The 15,278-nt window shown below is 55.3% G+C and overlaps 1 protein-coding gene across 1 annotated transcript in view; it reads right to left on the bottom strand.

Annotated features, from left to right (window-relative positions):
* Positions 1 to 15,278, bottom strand: part of MPHOSPH9 (M-phase phosphoprotein 9) — a 38,718-nt gene that overhangs the window by 10,389 nt on the left and 13,051 nt on the right. Inside the window, exons 7-15 of the mRNA XM_036014942.1 lie at positions 14,627 to 14,717; positions 13,002 to 13,105; positions 10,776 to 10,901; positions 10,189 to 10,646; positions 9,699 to 9,854; positions 6,695 to 6,782; positions 5,820 to 6,035; positions 2,190 to 2,237; positions 1,243 to 1,307 (exon numbers count right to left, since the gene is read on the bottom strand). Of these exons, the coding sequence (XP_035870835.1) occupies positions 1,243 to 1,307; positions 2,190 to 2,237; positions 5,820 to 6,035; positions 6,695 to 6,782; positions 9,699 to 9,854; positions 10,189 to 10,646; positions 10,776 to 10,901; positions 13,002 to 13,105; positions 14,627 to 14,717 (1,352 nt within the window). The remainder of the gene's footprint in view (positions 1 to 1,242; positions 1,308 to 2,189; positions 2,238 to 5,819; positions 6,036 to 6,694; positions 6,783 to 9,698; positions 9,855 to 10,188; positions 10,647 to 10,775; positions 10,902 to 13,001; positions 13,106 to 14,626; positions 14,718 to 15,278) is intronic.

The raw sequence follows: 15,278 nt of genomic DNA, 5'->3' as shown, positions 1-15,278 counted from the left end.
CAACAGACCCTTCTAGAAAACGGGAGACAAAGGAGCTGCAAGCCCATAAACCTGTTCACGGTGGAAGCCCCCGCGACCCCCCGGGCTGAGCACAGGCAGAGCCAGCGAGCGGGGAGGCGCACGCGGCAAACTGCGCGAGGGGCACTGCACACCCGCCGCTGCAGACAGGGGGACGGGACAGACACACTTCATACCACACAGAAGTTACAAAGGTGACTACAGATCAAAACACACAACGTATAAAGTAAATGTAAAATAAATTCAAGTACTCAAATGAACTGCCGTTCTAACACGTTTAACCCTACTGTGTGTACGTTCACGCACACGAAATACACGGGGTCCCACGGAAGAAACGCCTGCGTGTGGCTGGCAGAGTAACAACATGGTCGTGGTAATTTATAGTTTCAGTTTGAACATGTCACCTAAAATGTCACAGGGCACGCTTGAGCGTGGTACTGCTGCGTTACAGAATTACATGCTTACGATTTTGTGATAAAAAGGGAAGCTATCTGTGCCGGCCCCCGTGTGCAGGTGACACTGCCAGCAGAGGAAGCGGGCTGGACCCCCGGGAACAGTGCCGTTGCCCGTTGGCCATCGTTAACTCTATTCCCACCTGCCTAAGCAAATCAGGTCACGGACACAGTCCCCGAGCCAGATCTTTAGGAAAGTAGATGACCACAACATTGGTGTGAATGCTGTTCTTTGGGGAGCATAAAAATAATTCCGTGGCCCTGGCTAGTGTGGCTCACTGGATTGAGCACGGGCCTGTGCATCAAAGGGTCACCAGTTCGATTCCCAGTCAGAGCACATGCCTGGGGTGCAGGCCAAGGCCCCCAGCTGGGGGTACGTGAGAGGCAACCACATAATGATGTTTCTCTCCCTCTCTTTTTCCCTTCCTTCTCCTCTCTCTAAAAATGAATAAATAAAATCCTTTAAAAAATAATTCCATGAACTTGGCTGTTTCTTAAAATTCTTTTCAACAATTTACCTACACTGAGAAAATCCATAATATTTGGGGAAATGTACACCTGTCAGGCCCAACCTCCAACATATTCTGATCATTTACAAATCTCCTTCAGCTAAAATGAAACATATTTCTATGTTAAGATTAGGATAAAATCTAATCTCAAAGCACTTTAAAATCCCTAAGAAACACTCTTTTCGTCACGTTCAACGCAGACATGCAAGTGCTGAAACGACAATTAGAGAGGTGCCTGCTCGTCAGCAAGATAACGCACTTACCTTTTCAAATCAGAAATCTGAGTCTGTGCATCAAGCAATTTATTCTCCGTTATATTTAGTGTATCCTATGGAAACAAAAGAAAAATTCAGCCGACTGTAAGATTATTCAAAAGTAGTCCCTTTATTTAAAAATGCAAAACACAGAACTAATCTAAGGCTGCACCAGGAAGACACTCAGTGAGCGCGGCGCCCAGCAAGGGCCGCAGACGGAGGTCAGAGGTCAAGGGAAAGAGCGGACAGGGCCCCGGCTCACGCAGGACAGCCGCACAGACAGCCGTGTGCGGCGGGGAGCGCCCGCCCCTCCCTGCTCGACGAGGACCCGCCAGGGGCTCGAACGCCAACACGGACAGATCCCACCCCAGACTGGATGGAGGTCTCAGCACAGGGCAAAACCAATCCCAGGGACGACGGGTTTCAGAGGCAAGGACCCGGGGCCGGGCCGGGCCGGCCTGTCACTGCCCTTCGGAGGCCTCGGCGCTGCACGTGTGACGCGGCCGAAACACTCAGACCCCCGACCGCACAGTTGTGGGGTCTCACGGAAAACAAATGCAGTTTCCAAACAGAGCTTTCACTAGAAATTCAAACACAATCTGCAAGCTCAACCCCACAAAAAGTCAGTGCTTTGAAAAACAAAACTTTATATTTAAAGAGCATTATCTGCATCTGCATGGTATCTTATTCTTTCTAAAAATCGCATCTCAACCCATCTCAAATGCAATAGCCACTCACTGGATATTTGTTGAATTAACAAATCTACCACTCCCACTCCCAGGGGCCGATGTTTGAGAACAAGCCTGTCACAGGGAGGGTGCGTGAGCGCCCAGTTCCCAGAGCTGCATGGGGATGGGGGAGGGCCTGAAAGGGGCAGGAGGGGCTAGAGCCCGGTTTCCAGCCCGGTATCCCGCCCCCACCACAAGGTCCGAGCAGGAATGAGGAAGCACCGTTACCTTCACCCGGGCGTGTTCTCTTCCCAGGGACTCGTACTCTCCTAATAGCTACAGGGAAAACAGAGAGTTGAACCACAAAATTAATCATTATAACATCGACTGAAGGATACGCTATAAAATAACTGCCCACACTCTTTAAAAATGCCAGCATCACAACAGAGAAAGGTTAGCAGTGTTTCACGTTCAAGGCCACTAAAGAAGGAAGGCGAAGGTGAAGCGCGATGCCGGGCTGGGAAAGTGGCATAAGGGGCAGCTGGCACGGACCGAGTCGCTCCCCGATTTCTGCACTGTTCCCGCTGCGCTGCGGCTGTGGGCGGAAGGGCTCTTGTCCTCAGGAAATACGTTCCAAAAGTTAGGGGCGAAGGGCCCGGTGTCGGCCGCCTGCCCCCTCCTGCCCCCCACGGTCCGAGGAGGGCAGCTGTGCGTGTGAGTGACCGAGCGGGCACAGCACCGTGCTGCTGTCTGCCCCTAGGGAAAGGAACGGCAGGTCTGGCAAGTTTTCTGTAAGTTTACGTTTATTTCAAAGAAAAAATAATAATTTCAGCCCATACCCTTTCAGCAATATTTTAAAAGATTAAAATGCATTTGCATTGTTCTGTTTCGAATTGTCACATACTCTTTCTTGCTAAGTTAGTTCCACAGAGTAGAGGTCCCAGCCCAAAAGCGTAATAAGGTGCTTCATTTTAAAATAGCTACGTGAGACTTCTGGCTAACGAAGACACATCGTCACAGGTGTTTCTCTTCACGAAGCCACAGAAGAGAAAACAGGAGCGGTGACAGCAACAGGTGCACGACGTCAGTGACGACGCGGCGAGGCAAAGGAGGCCGAATGGGGGGTGCTGATGGTGAAGAGGCCGCTCTCACGACCCTGAGGGGCTCAGACCTCAGTGCCACGCGAGTGGCGGACAGGGCGGAGCATAGGGCGGAGCACAGGGGACCGGCTGGACGTCCTCAGCAGAGCGGTCAGAGCCCAGGACCCTCCCCAGCCATCCCGCCGTGGCCCGCCCTGACGGGCAACGGGACACAGGCGACATGAACGGGGGAAGATGCAGCTCTGGGGACCCAAGGGCGACAGAGACGGGGCGGCAGATGGGTGAAGAGAAAATGACTGAGGAAGAGTCTTCAGAACAAAACCAGCTCACCCCCCGCTCACTGCCCCCAGAGCCTCACCGCTCCTGAGTTTCCCGTAAGTCCAAAACTATTCTAAACACCAAAACATTTTTTTTAAGTAACACGTGACTGGGAACTCAAGTTTCAGATGTGGAAAGTCTCCGAGTGTGTCCCCAGGCCTCCTGCGTCTCCGGGGCCGCACGACGACGGAGCGCAGCGGAGAGCGCTCCCAGGGCGGAGGCCAGGAGGAGCCAGCGCTGGGCACAGGGAGAACTCAGCAGATTAAAAAAACCAAGGCAATTACCACTTCTAGGAAACATAAAAGTTGTAAGAGAAAGGAAATGCAATCACTGTACACCACAGCTTAGCTATGCTCAGTATTGACAGACAGAGGAAATACTGACTCTTGCCCTGGCTGGTGTAGCTCAGTGGATGGAGCGCCGGCCTGCAGACTGAAGGGTCACTGGTTTGACTCCCAGTCGGGGCGCATGCCTGGGCTGCAGGCCAGGAGGCAACCCACAGATGCTTCTCTCACCCATTAATGTTCGCCTGCCTTTCCTTCCTCCCTTCCACTCTCTCTATAAATAAATAAATAAAATCTAAAAAACAAGAAAGAAACACGGGATCCCGACCCAACTAGAAATGACAACATGCCATATTTCAAGCGGCAGACACGCTGACCAGAGATCACACATCGTTGTCGGGACGACCGCAAGGGAAGGCACGCCGCCGCTGGCTGGGGCACGACATGCCGGAGCGCAGACGCACCCCAGCCCCAGGGCTGCTGGGACACAGAGCGGGCTTCCTGGCATCAGTCCCACACGCGGACCACGCCGACATGCGGACCACGCCGACATGCGGACCACGCCGACATGCGGACCACGCCGCGAGGAGGGAGGGAGGGAGGGGTCTGCGCCGGGAGCACGGGGATGAGAGCGCGGAACTGTGATCACCGCCGTGACGGACGGACGGAAGCGAGAGCTGCACCGTGCCCTGGCTGACGGGAGTCAGCAGGGTCTCCGGTGTCTGAAGTGACAGGAAAACAGGAAAGAGTCAGGCAAGTTTCGTTTTCAGAAACATGGAGGAAAATGCGAGAAGAAAGAGATGAAGGGATGGGGCATGGCGGCCTGCTGGGAGCCGCCCCGCCTGGTTTCAGAAGCTGGAACCACCCAGGGCTAAGGCTGAGTGGGCGACCTGCGGACCACAAGCCACTAAGGAGACAAAGCTCATCTCCCTGGCAGGGGCACCGCCTCTGCTTTTACTTCGCCCTGTCTGGCCCCCAGTGCTTGATCGGTTAGCCAATGACAGGCGAGATTCCCCGGGGGGGGGGGGGGGTGACCTAAGACAGGCACGATCACAGGGGGCTACAGAAAAAGGGGACGATGGACCCTCGCCCCTCGGCTTTGACATAGCCTGAGTCCTCCTGTCTGCAAGGAGTCTCCTAATTCCTTGGCTGCCTTACTTCCCCTGCCTGACTTAAGCCTGAAGCAATGCTGGAGGTGGGTGCCGCCCTGTGCTGGAAAGAAGGGGTGGGTTCCCTAGGGCGATCAGGCCTGAGAAAGAATGCATAAAACCTGTGAAGCCTACTTTGCTAACACCCTCAATTTAAGTAATAAGGGACCAAGCAGGAAATGAGTTTGTTCCCCAGAGTTTTGTGGCCCTTTAGCTATCTGACCCCGACTCAAAATAGGCCCTCAGAGGTCTTTGAATATTATCTATTGTTTAATCATTTCTGCTTGACAATGACTGATGAGCTTTATTCCTGTGCAAATTGAACCCAATAAAAGCTTGCCAAGGCAAGGGTCGGGGCGCTCTCCTCTTGAGAGAGTGGCTGTGCCGTCCCTCTTCCTCCACAGGACTCGGCAGTCCGTGTGAATGTCTCGTCTCGTCCACAACGCCTCGGACACTGCGGCCGGGGTCTGTGACAGCGGCCCCCCACCCCGCCCCCGCACCAAGGTGGAGAACTCCGAAGTGAAAAGGGGAGGAGACTGTTTCTCACGAGACACTCAACTGTTTAAGCCATCCGCGTGTACCACCGCCACGAAAGTACATTTTAAAACCCAAAGCAACAGGAATCAAATGTAAAGCTATCAGGAGGACGCTTTCAATAGCCAAATTGCTTTTAGGTTTTTTTAGGTGCCATGACAAAGGATATTAAGAAAAACTTAGAAGAAACCTACTCCAGGTTCAGTGATACACAAATCCAATTTTAGGTGAAATTAAACCAGAAAGAAAAAATTCAGTCAGCCCTGCTCTGGGTCTGGCCCGTTTCACTCGGCCTCCAAAGCGGCCTAAGGGCGGGGGCGGGGGGGGGTGACACCGGTTCTGCAAGCTCCGGCTCCCTGCCTCAAGCAGGGTCGGTGCCCCCGACTGCCTCACAGGGTGCGTGTGTATTTGCAGCTACAGTGAAGTTTGTAACACAAAAACGAATGCGGGGAAAGTCATCGAGCTTGTCCGAGTACGGCATCTGAAGTCACTTCAGCCGACCACCTCACCCAGCTACCGCTGTGTGCCACTTACATCTTGAAACATTTTGTTTTCCTGCTTCAGCCTGGCGTCCTTGTCGTCGGAGAGTTTGTAGGCATTCTCGAAGGCTTCCTCCAGGTCCTGCAGCCGCGCTTTCAGGCGGCTGATGGTGCTGTCCTTCTCTTTGCTGCTCGTTCGCATTTCCTCGATCCGCTCCTGCAGAACTTTGGAGGCACTGCCGGCTGCACTGAGGCGCTCTCTGAAATCACTCTACAAAACACAGGTGAGGGTAATAAATCGCTTTCCACAGAAATAGCTGTCTCGTAGCAGCTGATAAACTGTGGGCATTAAACTGTAAAAGAAAAGCAATAAAGCAAAACAGAGACTGGAAATCAACAAGTTGGCTGTCTGGTCATGGCCTGGGATGGGGACCAGGAAGGGTGGTGGCTGCGAGGCCGTCACCAGGCGTGGACGGGAAGCCACCGTCTGAGGAGCTCTGGCCCCAGGACCTGCGGTGTGTCCGGCCAGGCCCGCCTGCAGAGGCAGAGAGCAGGCAGGCCGGGGCCGGAGACGGCAGCGCAGTGCGCGGCTTCTCCGAGCGCGAGAACGACGCTCTCCGACGGACTGTGGCGGCGGCTGCACACGTCTGTGAGCCCCCTGCACACCACTGAGGTGCACACGTTAAGAGGGTGAGTTTTATGGTGTGCAAATTGTATCCCGGTAAAAAAAATAAAATTGTAAAGGATAAAAGTTTATAGTATCCTATGAAGAACACCCTTTACAATAAGACATCCTAAAGGAGAGGCCAGAAGGCACAAAACCAAAGGTTTCATGGAAACGATTCATCTGCCTCCGAAGAGCTCGTGAACGGGCTTGCTGGTTCTAACACGAAGGCGCCGGAATGGCAGCAGCAGCGAACCCTCACTCACCACTTCTCTCTCCAGTAAGTTGTTCGTGCTCTCCAGTGTCCGCACCCGGCTCGTGGCTTCCTTCAGAGCACTGTCCAACTGGCTGCACCTGGGGCCGCAAATCGAAACGAAACGGTTGGAGGGTCAAGTCCTCTCCCTGACAAGGGTCCTGTAAATCTCAGGACCCCCCAGGCAGCAGGCAGCACCAGCTCCACGTCGGCCAAGACGCAGGTGTTTCATAAAAGGCATCCCAACGAACCTGATGGCAGCGGAGGATCCGGAGAGAACCATGATACAAAAAGATCCCTAGGAACTACCGAGTGAACAAAGCGGACGTGAACAGACGCCTCTTGAACACCCAAGTTCAGAGCAGCCCCAGCGCTGCTTCAGAGGCTGGCTGCACAAACAAACCCAGCGCGTGTGTCTCTGTACGTGCGCAATGGGGCTACCACTCCGTCTTGGAAAGGGAGGAAACCGTGACACAGGCCACAACAGGGATGAACCCCGGAGACATTAAACTAAGTGACACGAGCCAGTCACGAAACTCCAATATCACACGATTCCGCTTCCACAAGCCACCCAGGGGAGTCAAATCCACAGAAACTCACGGAAGGTAGAATGATGGTTGCCAGGGGCTGAAACACTGTGAAAACTCTTCTTGAAAGAAAGACCAACAGTTACGTGTAGGTGTATTGGCTGTATTGCTCTGTTTTCATTATCACACTGATTCGGCTTTGCCAGAGACCTCTCCCTACCCCCGAGTTCAGCCACAGAGGGTGACAATCTGCTACCCCCGCCAGCCTACAATACTACTGTTGGTGGTCCCATATGCAGTCCTGGTGGGATTCTCCAATTTGCGACTTTAAGTTTGAAAAACCTGCCGTGTGTGCAGACCACATAATTGGTGTTCGTCTTAGGTGAACCATTTCTGCAGACTGCGTGCTCACAGCTTCCGGCTCTGTTTCTGCTGTCCGCCAGCACACACGGTTTTAGGCTGCGAGACGCATCACATCCCTCCAGGGGCAGCGCCGGAAAACCGTGCAATGCAATGCCGTCGTCTGCGTGCTACCGTCACATTCGCTCCGGCACCGTCCGGTATTGCCGTGGCCTAAAGCCCTGACTTCCAACTGGCTCCCCTCCACTCTCTCGCTGCTTTACGTGCTCCTAGCAGCTTCTGGTCATAAAAATGTTTCCATTAGCCATCAGCTACTCGGTGCTGTGAATGCTAGGCCTAACAAGCGCTCCTGATGGCTAACTGGGCTCGAATTAAAAAAAAAAAAAAAGCGCCTAGCAGCCATTTCCGCACAAGGGCCTCCCACACAAACAGCACTTTGCAGAGGAGCCGCCCCACACTCCGGCCAGCTGAGCCAGCGCTTCTACGGGAGCTCCCGGAGTGTACTTCAACCAACGGGTCTGGGGCTTTCCCCCATCCAATTAGAGCCACTCTACTCTGACCAATCAGGACAGTGCCTCTGGGCCAATCAAACTGTGACGACTCAACATCTTCATTTGCATGAGGGCAGACCAATCAGGGGCCAGGGGCGGAGACTCCTGTCTATATAAGCCAGCTCTTCTCCAGGTTAGAGTACACTTTCTACAGGAGGCTGGTGTTGCCTCCGTGGAGGTGAAGCAGTAACTGAGACCTTCTGGGGGCGGATTTCACAGCCATGCTGTGTCACTGTTAGGGTATTTGTACTAAATTCTTTCTTTCTTCTCCACTCCCCAAGTTGCAGCCCCAAGCCCCAAACCATCAGTTGCAAGCGCCCTCTTTGGCACCCTCTCTCTAACCCAGCAAGGTCTACTGATGAGCGTCTCTCAAACTTGTGTTTATCAACAGGAAGTACCTGTGGTTGTCTCCGCCTTCTGAAGCAAAAACAAAAAACTTACCCTAGCCTATCTTTTTTTGTCCTAGAAAACTTAGACCTAAAACCAAACACACAAAAAACAGGCCTGGATTTTTTTCAGGCTCTTTTTCAAATTACATCTCTCTACCACCGCACCCCCGACCCCACCACCAAGAGCCGAGTGGAAGCTGCAGGCGCTGGGGAGTGAGACGGCCCTCCCACCCGCCCCAGCAGCCCTGGGCTGCTGCTCCTCTCCCCAGCGCTCAGCAGCGCCAGCTGCTGGTTGGACCGGAAGATGGCAGCTCCCTCCTGAACTGTTTTCGGGGGCGCAGTCTTTTTCTCCCGGGGACAAGAAGTCTTTGCTGTCATCTAGACTGGAGCAGTTCGCAATCCAAGTCCTGCCTGATTGTGAAGCGTGTTGCGGTGGCGGTACTGCACTGACTGAAGCGTCTGACTTTCTCAGTCATTCTCTCTGAAATGGGTGTGACGCTGTCCCTGATGCAGAGCCCTTCTCCCCTGTGTTCCTGTGGGTGGTATTTTTTAACAGGGTAATTGCTTCCACGGATTCAGGAGTGTTTAGGTACAGAAAAGGTTGAGAACCACCCCAGGACATCAGCCATGGCCTCTTCATCAGGGACCCCCTTGCAGCCCTGGCCCTCCGGGGAGCGACAGGCCTCCACACAAAGTCGGCTCAGCGGCTCTGGTGTCCCGCCCACAGGAAACAACCGTCTGTCCCGGCGTCAGTTGTGCCGTGTCTATAAAAGGTTGGTGCAAATCTGTAAACATAATTACTTAGGCAGGCATGTTTTCGGCGTTAAAATTTTCAAGTCTGACACACATGCTTTCAAAGTGTTTTATCATCAAAATATATTATACTTTGGGGAAAAAAATATATCCCAAAGAACCCTAACAGTTAAATTATATATTTATTTTTAAAGATTCTGTTTTTTTCCTTTAGAGGGGGGAAAGGGAAGGAGAAAGAGAGGGTGAGAAACATAGCTAGGCTGCCTCTCACCCCCCTGCCCCTAACTGGAGACCTGGCCCGCAACCCAGGCATGTGCCCTGACTGGGAATCGAACCAGTGACCTTTCAGTTTGCAGGGTTACACTCAACACACTGAGCCACAGTCAGGGCACAGTTAAATTATATTTTTTAAACTATTATTACGTTTTAAGTTTTACCTGTCTACGAGAATTTGATTCGTTTTCCTCCAGTCTTCAACCGCAGCCATTTCTTTCGCCTCCAATCTCTGTGTCAGGCTGTGCACTTCTGACTCGTAGTAAGCCCGGAGGTCCGCTATGTGTCGGGCGTGCTTTTCCTTCAGGTTCTGCCTGATGCTGTTGGCGGGGGCAGAGAGATGTGTGAGGCGAGCCCCTCCTTGTCCTCCCCCAAAAGAGAAGCCAAGAACACAGCCATTCTCCTGAACAAAAACACAGCCTTTTTCCTTAGTACACTCACAGAAAATATAAATACGTTAAAATAGAAGTTGACAACTATTAAAGTAAAAAAATACATGGATTATTTAACTTTTAGAAGGTCTACTTTAAAAATGCTATTTCTTTAACTTAAGATTTTATATGTTACTAAAGTTCAGTAAAAATCATGTTCATCATTTAAGCAGACACCATAGAAAATCTATTAAGAGTGCAAGCCACCCACTGAAATACATACTTAGACAACATCACAGGATCTTCCAGGGAAGCCAATGAAATGCATTCTGGGACACTGTTGGCTGTACCTGGAAGCTGGGACTGACTGACTGAGGCTGCAGTTACCATGACAGTGTTTTCTTCCTCCACGGTGTTGACCGAGGTGTCGTTACTAGTGACGGTATAAACTGAGGGGAACGTGGAGCTGGTCCTGCTTTCGTTTGGGAATGCGTGATTCTTCCACGAGTCCACCGGTGACGCTTTGGCACGGGACGGGTATTTTGGGAAGCCCGACAGCTGAGAAGGGACATTACTTGCTTGGGAAAGGGAATCTATGTCCGAGGGACCAGACATGGGTTCCAGGACAGAGTCCGGCGAGAAGGACAGCCTGTCATCGACTGCATTCAGAAAGCCGGGCGGCTGGACCCCTGACCCCTGCTGGTGCGGCTGCAGGTGCAACGTCGGATCCAGAGTCAGGACCTGGAAACAGATAGGTGGCGGCAAGGTCCCCTCCTCAGCTCTCGGGGAGCTGGGGGGGGGGGGGGGGCGAGGTCCCCGGGGAGAACAAAGCGGCAGGACAGGCACCCAGCAGGGCGCCGGCAGCTTTACCTCGGGCGGCCGGTCTGGGCAGGAGGCAGAAGCGAGATCCCTCTCGGGCAACTGCTTGTCCTCCCTTTGCTTCTTATGGTAAATGTCCTTCAGTGACGGCAGCTTCATCTCACGACCAGTGTCAAACTTAAAGATACGGAACAAAATTACTTAAATGGTATAATCAATGATGAAAAAGTTGACTGGTATGAAGATGGACACCATAAAGAGATTTTAAAAAGACTTTAAATAAACTGAGACTCTGGATGTCAGATTTACGGTAAAGGTTTGGAAGTCAGACTCTCCTAGAATGAGTCTCCCTCGCAACGAAAAGCCCTCACAGTCCCCGGCGACGAACGTTAAAGGGCCATAGACCCAGCCCGTGAGCAGCCGAGAACGCGTCCAGGAAGGAAACCCTCGGCAGCCCCCGCCCCAAATGCCCGAGCTCCGGGAGAAGAGCAGGCTCAGAGTGGGGGAGTGAGGCCGGGCGGGAGCACTGCTCGCCGGATTCAGCCCCTGCAACCCGAGGGGACGGCCGTCGAGAGGTGGGGTTCCTCGGCCGTGCGGTCGCATCGAGGTCAGAGCCGACAGACGGGGACAAAGTGTCTCTGCGGCCGACACCAGGCTCCTTGAGGCTGACAACACTGCAGAGCGTTCTAAGCTCCAGGTATGAAAACTCGGCTTCAACCATTTCGAGGTGGGAGCTACTGCGGGGTGAGGCCCCTGCCGGGGGCCTGGGTGCCAGGGGCCTGGGTGCCGGGCCCGAGTCGCCCACTCAGGGCTCCCCGTAGCTGGCACTAGCTGCCACTTGCCACCATGCTGATGACTTTTCTCTTTGTATTTTCGCATCTCTGAAAGGAGGCCTCTTGTGATTCACGGCACCTCACGACTACGGCCAGTCAAGTGGCGGTGGGACGTACCCGTCACCGCCGGCTCATAAGCAACCACCAAAGCCATCGGAGCTGGCGCACGAGTGTCCCAGCGCCCCACCGGAGCCCCCGGGACCTGCCGTGGAAGGGACAGCGACTCGGACACGCTGAGCAGCAGCGCCCCGCCCCCGCCCCCCTCCCCCGCCCGGGAGTCAGAGGCAGGCCGGCTGCCCCGGGAGGGCCGGCCCGGGACCGCTCCGCGGGGCGAGGCCGGCACCAAGGCTTCCGGGGCTTTTCTCCAGAAAGGCCGCGTCGCCCAGGAAACGGAGCGTGGGAACCGCAGAGACCAGTGCTGCCGGGGAGAGAGGAGGGCAAGCCCCTGCGGGCGGGGACGTTCTCGCCGCCTCACTTCACCCGCACTTTCCTGCTCGCACATCACACGGGTAAGGCTCACGCGCTAAAAACATCTATGTTTAACGACAAGCTCTTCCTATAGGAGAAAAAAGAAACCCTAAGTGTGAGAAAGCACCGTGCCCGTCTCCGTACGTGTTTTTCTTGACGGCGTATGAAACAGGAAGTCGTAAATCGATCTGGTGGCTCCTTGGAGCCGGCAAACACAGGCCTCAGGACTGACTCTCGGGGAAGCAACACGCGGGGAGCCCGGGGTCACAAAGCCCACCCGGCCTCCCAGCCCCGCCCAGTCTCAGGTCCCCACCCTTCCTCTCTCCCCGGGTTCATCTGTCCCTCTTCTTGCTCCCTTCCTGCGGGGGGGACGCGCCGGTGTCTACCCCCTCTGGCTTCTGACGTCTGCAGGTCCGCTGGCGTCTGCCCACGCCTGTCACTGGGGCTCACGGCTCTCCGTCACCGTGACCGGGTCTCTCCTCTCCCCAGCCCACTCTTCTCTCATCCCCCGATCAAAACACAGACGCGAGGTGTGCCCCTCGACGCAAGCGCATTGGAGAGTTTTACTCCTGCGCTCTGAAAGGGCACACTGCCTTTCCTCCCCGGGAGAAAGTGAATGCCGCCAACGGGCTTGCCCAGAGTTGGGGTGCACACGGAGCAGCGGGGAGTGACAGGGTGGGGAGCCCAGCAGGCTGAGAGCGGGGAGAAGTGTGCCCGCGGACCTACTGCTGTGTCTAGAATAGCCGGGCGAACCACCTCCGTCCGCTGCACAGAGCACGTGCCGGGCACGTCCGACCCCACTCGCTCCGCAGCCTCTTCCCTAAGACCACGCAGGGACAGGATCTGGGAGCAGGTGACCACAGTGAGAGCCCACGCCTGTTTCCCTACCAGAAACTGAACACTACGGAATGCTCGGCGGCAGCGGGGGCTCACCCGCATCTGTTAATGCGAGCCCACCCCACGGGTTTCCAGTTACCTGGCTCGCTGACACTCCAGAGGACGGTGGGGCCACGGGCGGGTCTGCAGCCACAGGCACGGGGCGGGGCAGGTCCTTCTCCTGCAGCCCCCAGGGGGTCAGGCCTGCGAGCGGCACACGGAGGGGAGGAGTGAGGAGAGAGAAGGAACGTGCTTCCGGTGCAGCGCACTGTGCCTGAAGACAAGGACCCGGGAAGGAAGGAGTCCCTGCCCGTCCACGGAGACTACGGGGAATCTGCTTCTGCATGGAGAGGCTGCCGTGGAGAATGCCCCACCACATGGGGGTCCTACCTTCACGGTCCAGATCTTTCAAAAACATGGTATCACAAGTCAAGATCAACTAGCATAATGCAAAAAATTTTAAAGACAATTTCTTTAGGAATAGTACAGACTCACATGAAGAAAGCGGAAAAAGTCGAGCAGCTGAAATCTTTATGGAGCACTTACTGTGCCAGGCCAGGGAGGGGGTGGGGTGGGGTGGGGGGCGGGGAGACTGCAACCTGAACGGTGAGAACATCCCACACTGCGTACAGTAAGTCAGAGAGTGGGGAGCCCTCGGGGGGCGAATTTAACATCGGAGAGAAGGAAAAATTCAGGAGGGGGCGTGGCAGGTGCTCTCTTTGAACAGGGGGTCAAGCGGACTCGTGGCGAGGGTCACAACTAGGAAGGAGCCAGCCTGGTCGCCGTCTGTGAGGCCCATGAGGCAGTCCCACACAGGGCAAGAACACTCCAGGTACAGGAAGCCGCCGATGCAACAGCCCTAACAGGTGTCCAACCTTTTGGCGTCTCTGGGCCATACTGGAAGGAGAGCTGTCTTGGGCCACACATTAAATACACAAACACTAATGAAAACTAATGAGCAAAAAAAAAAAAAAGGCTTTAAGTAAATTTACGATTTTGTGTCGGGCCGCAGGCGGCCCACAGGCTGAGGGTTGGACAGCCCCGAACGAGAGCCCATCTGGCGAGTGAGAGGCAGCCCCAGCTGAGCAGAGGCCGGGAGGGAGCCGCGGAGAGTGAGGTCCTGGCTGGGCCCTGCAAGGACTGCCCGTGCTCCAAGGGAAGCGGAGCCAGCGTTTGGAGCAGAGAGGTCACGTGACCTGGCTCGTCCGTACAAAGGAGCGGGTGGCACGGATGGAAAGTGCCGGAGGCTGGTCAGGAAGCTGCAGCAGCCCAGGACAGACCACAGGCTCTAAAACAGGGTGTCAGAGTGAAGGTGGTTGGAGTCGGGTCGGGCAATTTTCAAAGGCACAGCTAATCCCTCCGACGGAACGGGTGGAGGGACATGGCAAAGGGAGTCCCAGTGTGAAGCCGTCAGAACGAGACGGCAGTTGCCACAGGGAGGGGAGAAGGGTGCACAGAGGGCCCGCACTTCTTCAGCGTCCTGAGGCGCCTGGAGAGCGCTGCAAGGACTTCTGGGCCATCTGAAATAGCCGTGGACGCACGCCGTCGGTGCTCACGGCCCCGGGACCCCCAGGAGGGGGGCCCAGCGGCCAGAGGTGCGACAGAGGGGGCAGTGGAGCGCCGACAGGAGGCACCCCGCTCACTGCCAGCGGTCCTCACCCGCGGGGAAATGCGGTTGGTTAGACGTGCGTGGACACACCCCTCTGAGAGCGCCAGTGCCCGTACCTGGTCCTGCCTCCGACAGCCAAGAGCCCGGGCTCCCGTCCGGCTCGCGGAGGTAGAAAGCACGGGGCGGTGAGGTGACAGCGAGCTCCGACTGCAAAGGACAGGGAGAGCTGTGAGCGGCGGTGCCTGCCAGAGGTTCGGGCACAGAGGCCCCGCTGGCCCTCTGTCCCGAGAAGCCCGACGGCCGCACTGGCAGTGAGCCATTCCCTCTGCTACACACCCTACAGAGGTTCACTCGGGTCTCCGCAGGGCCGGAAGGAAAGCACTGGGAGCAGGCATTACCCCATGAGTTCGGAGTGCGAATGCATTTATAATTTATAATTCCAAAAGAAATCCAAGGTGCCTAGAGGTAGTCTTTTGGTATGAAAATTCATGTAAGAGCTACACTAATTCACTTTATCGTTCAAGCTACAATACACCAAGCCAACTCTGGAAACCACCAGCAACGGCTGGCGCGAACTCTAATCGGTAGACGGCCTCCTGCACCCAGACAGGCGGCGGCCGGACCCAGAAGGGGCTCGGACGCTCGGCACCAGGTCCGACGAGGCCCTGAGCCGGTCTCTCCCCCACGGAACCGTGCTCCCGGGGAGGGGCCTGGGAGGGGACCGCGGTGGCGGGAGATGTCTCAGTCCCCCACCAGCGGACCGTCAGC

This window comes from Phyllostomus discolor, chromosome 13, assembly GCF_004126475.2.
Source record: "Phyllostomus discolor isolate MPI-MPIP mPhyDis1 chromosome 13, mPhyDis1.pri.v3, whole genome shotgun sequence".
NCBI classification, from domain to species: Eukaryota; Metazoa; Chordata; class Mammalia; order Chiroptera; family Phyllostomidae; genus Phyllostomus; species Phyllostomus discolor.
Note: the sequence above shows the minus strand (reverse complement) of the source record. Positions and strands in the feature narration are given on the sequence as shown.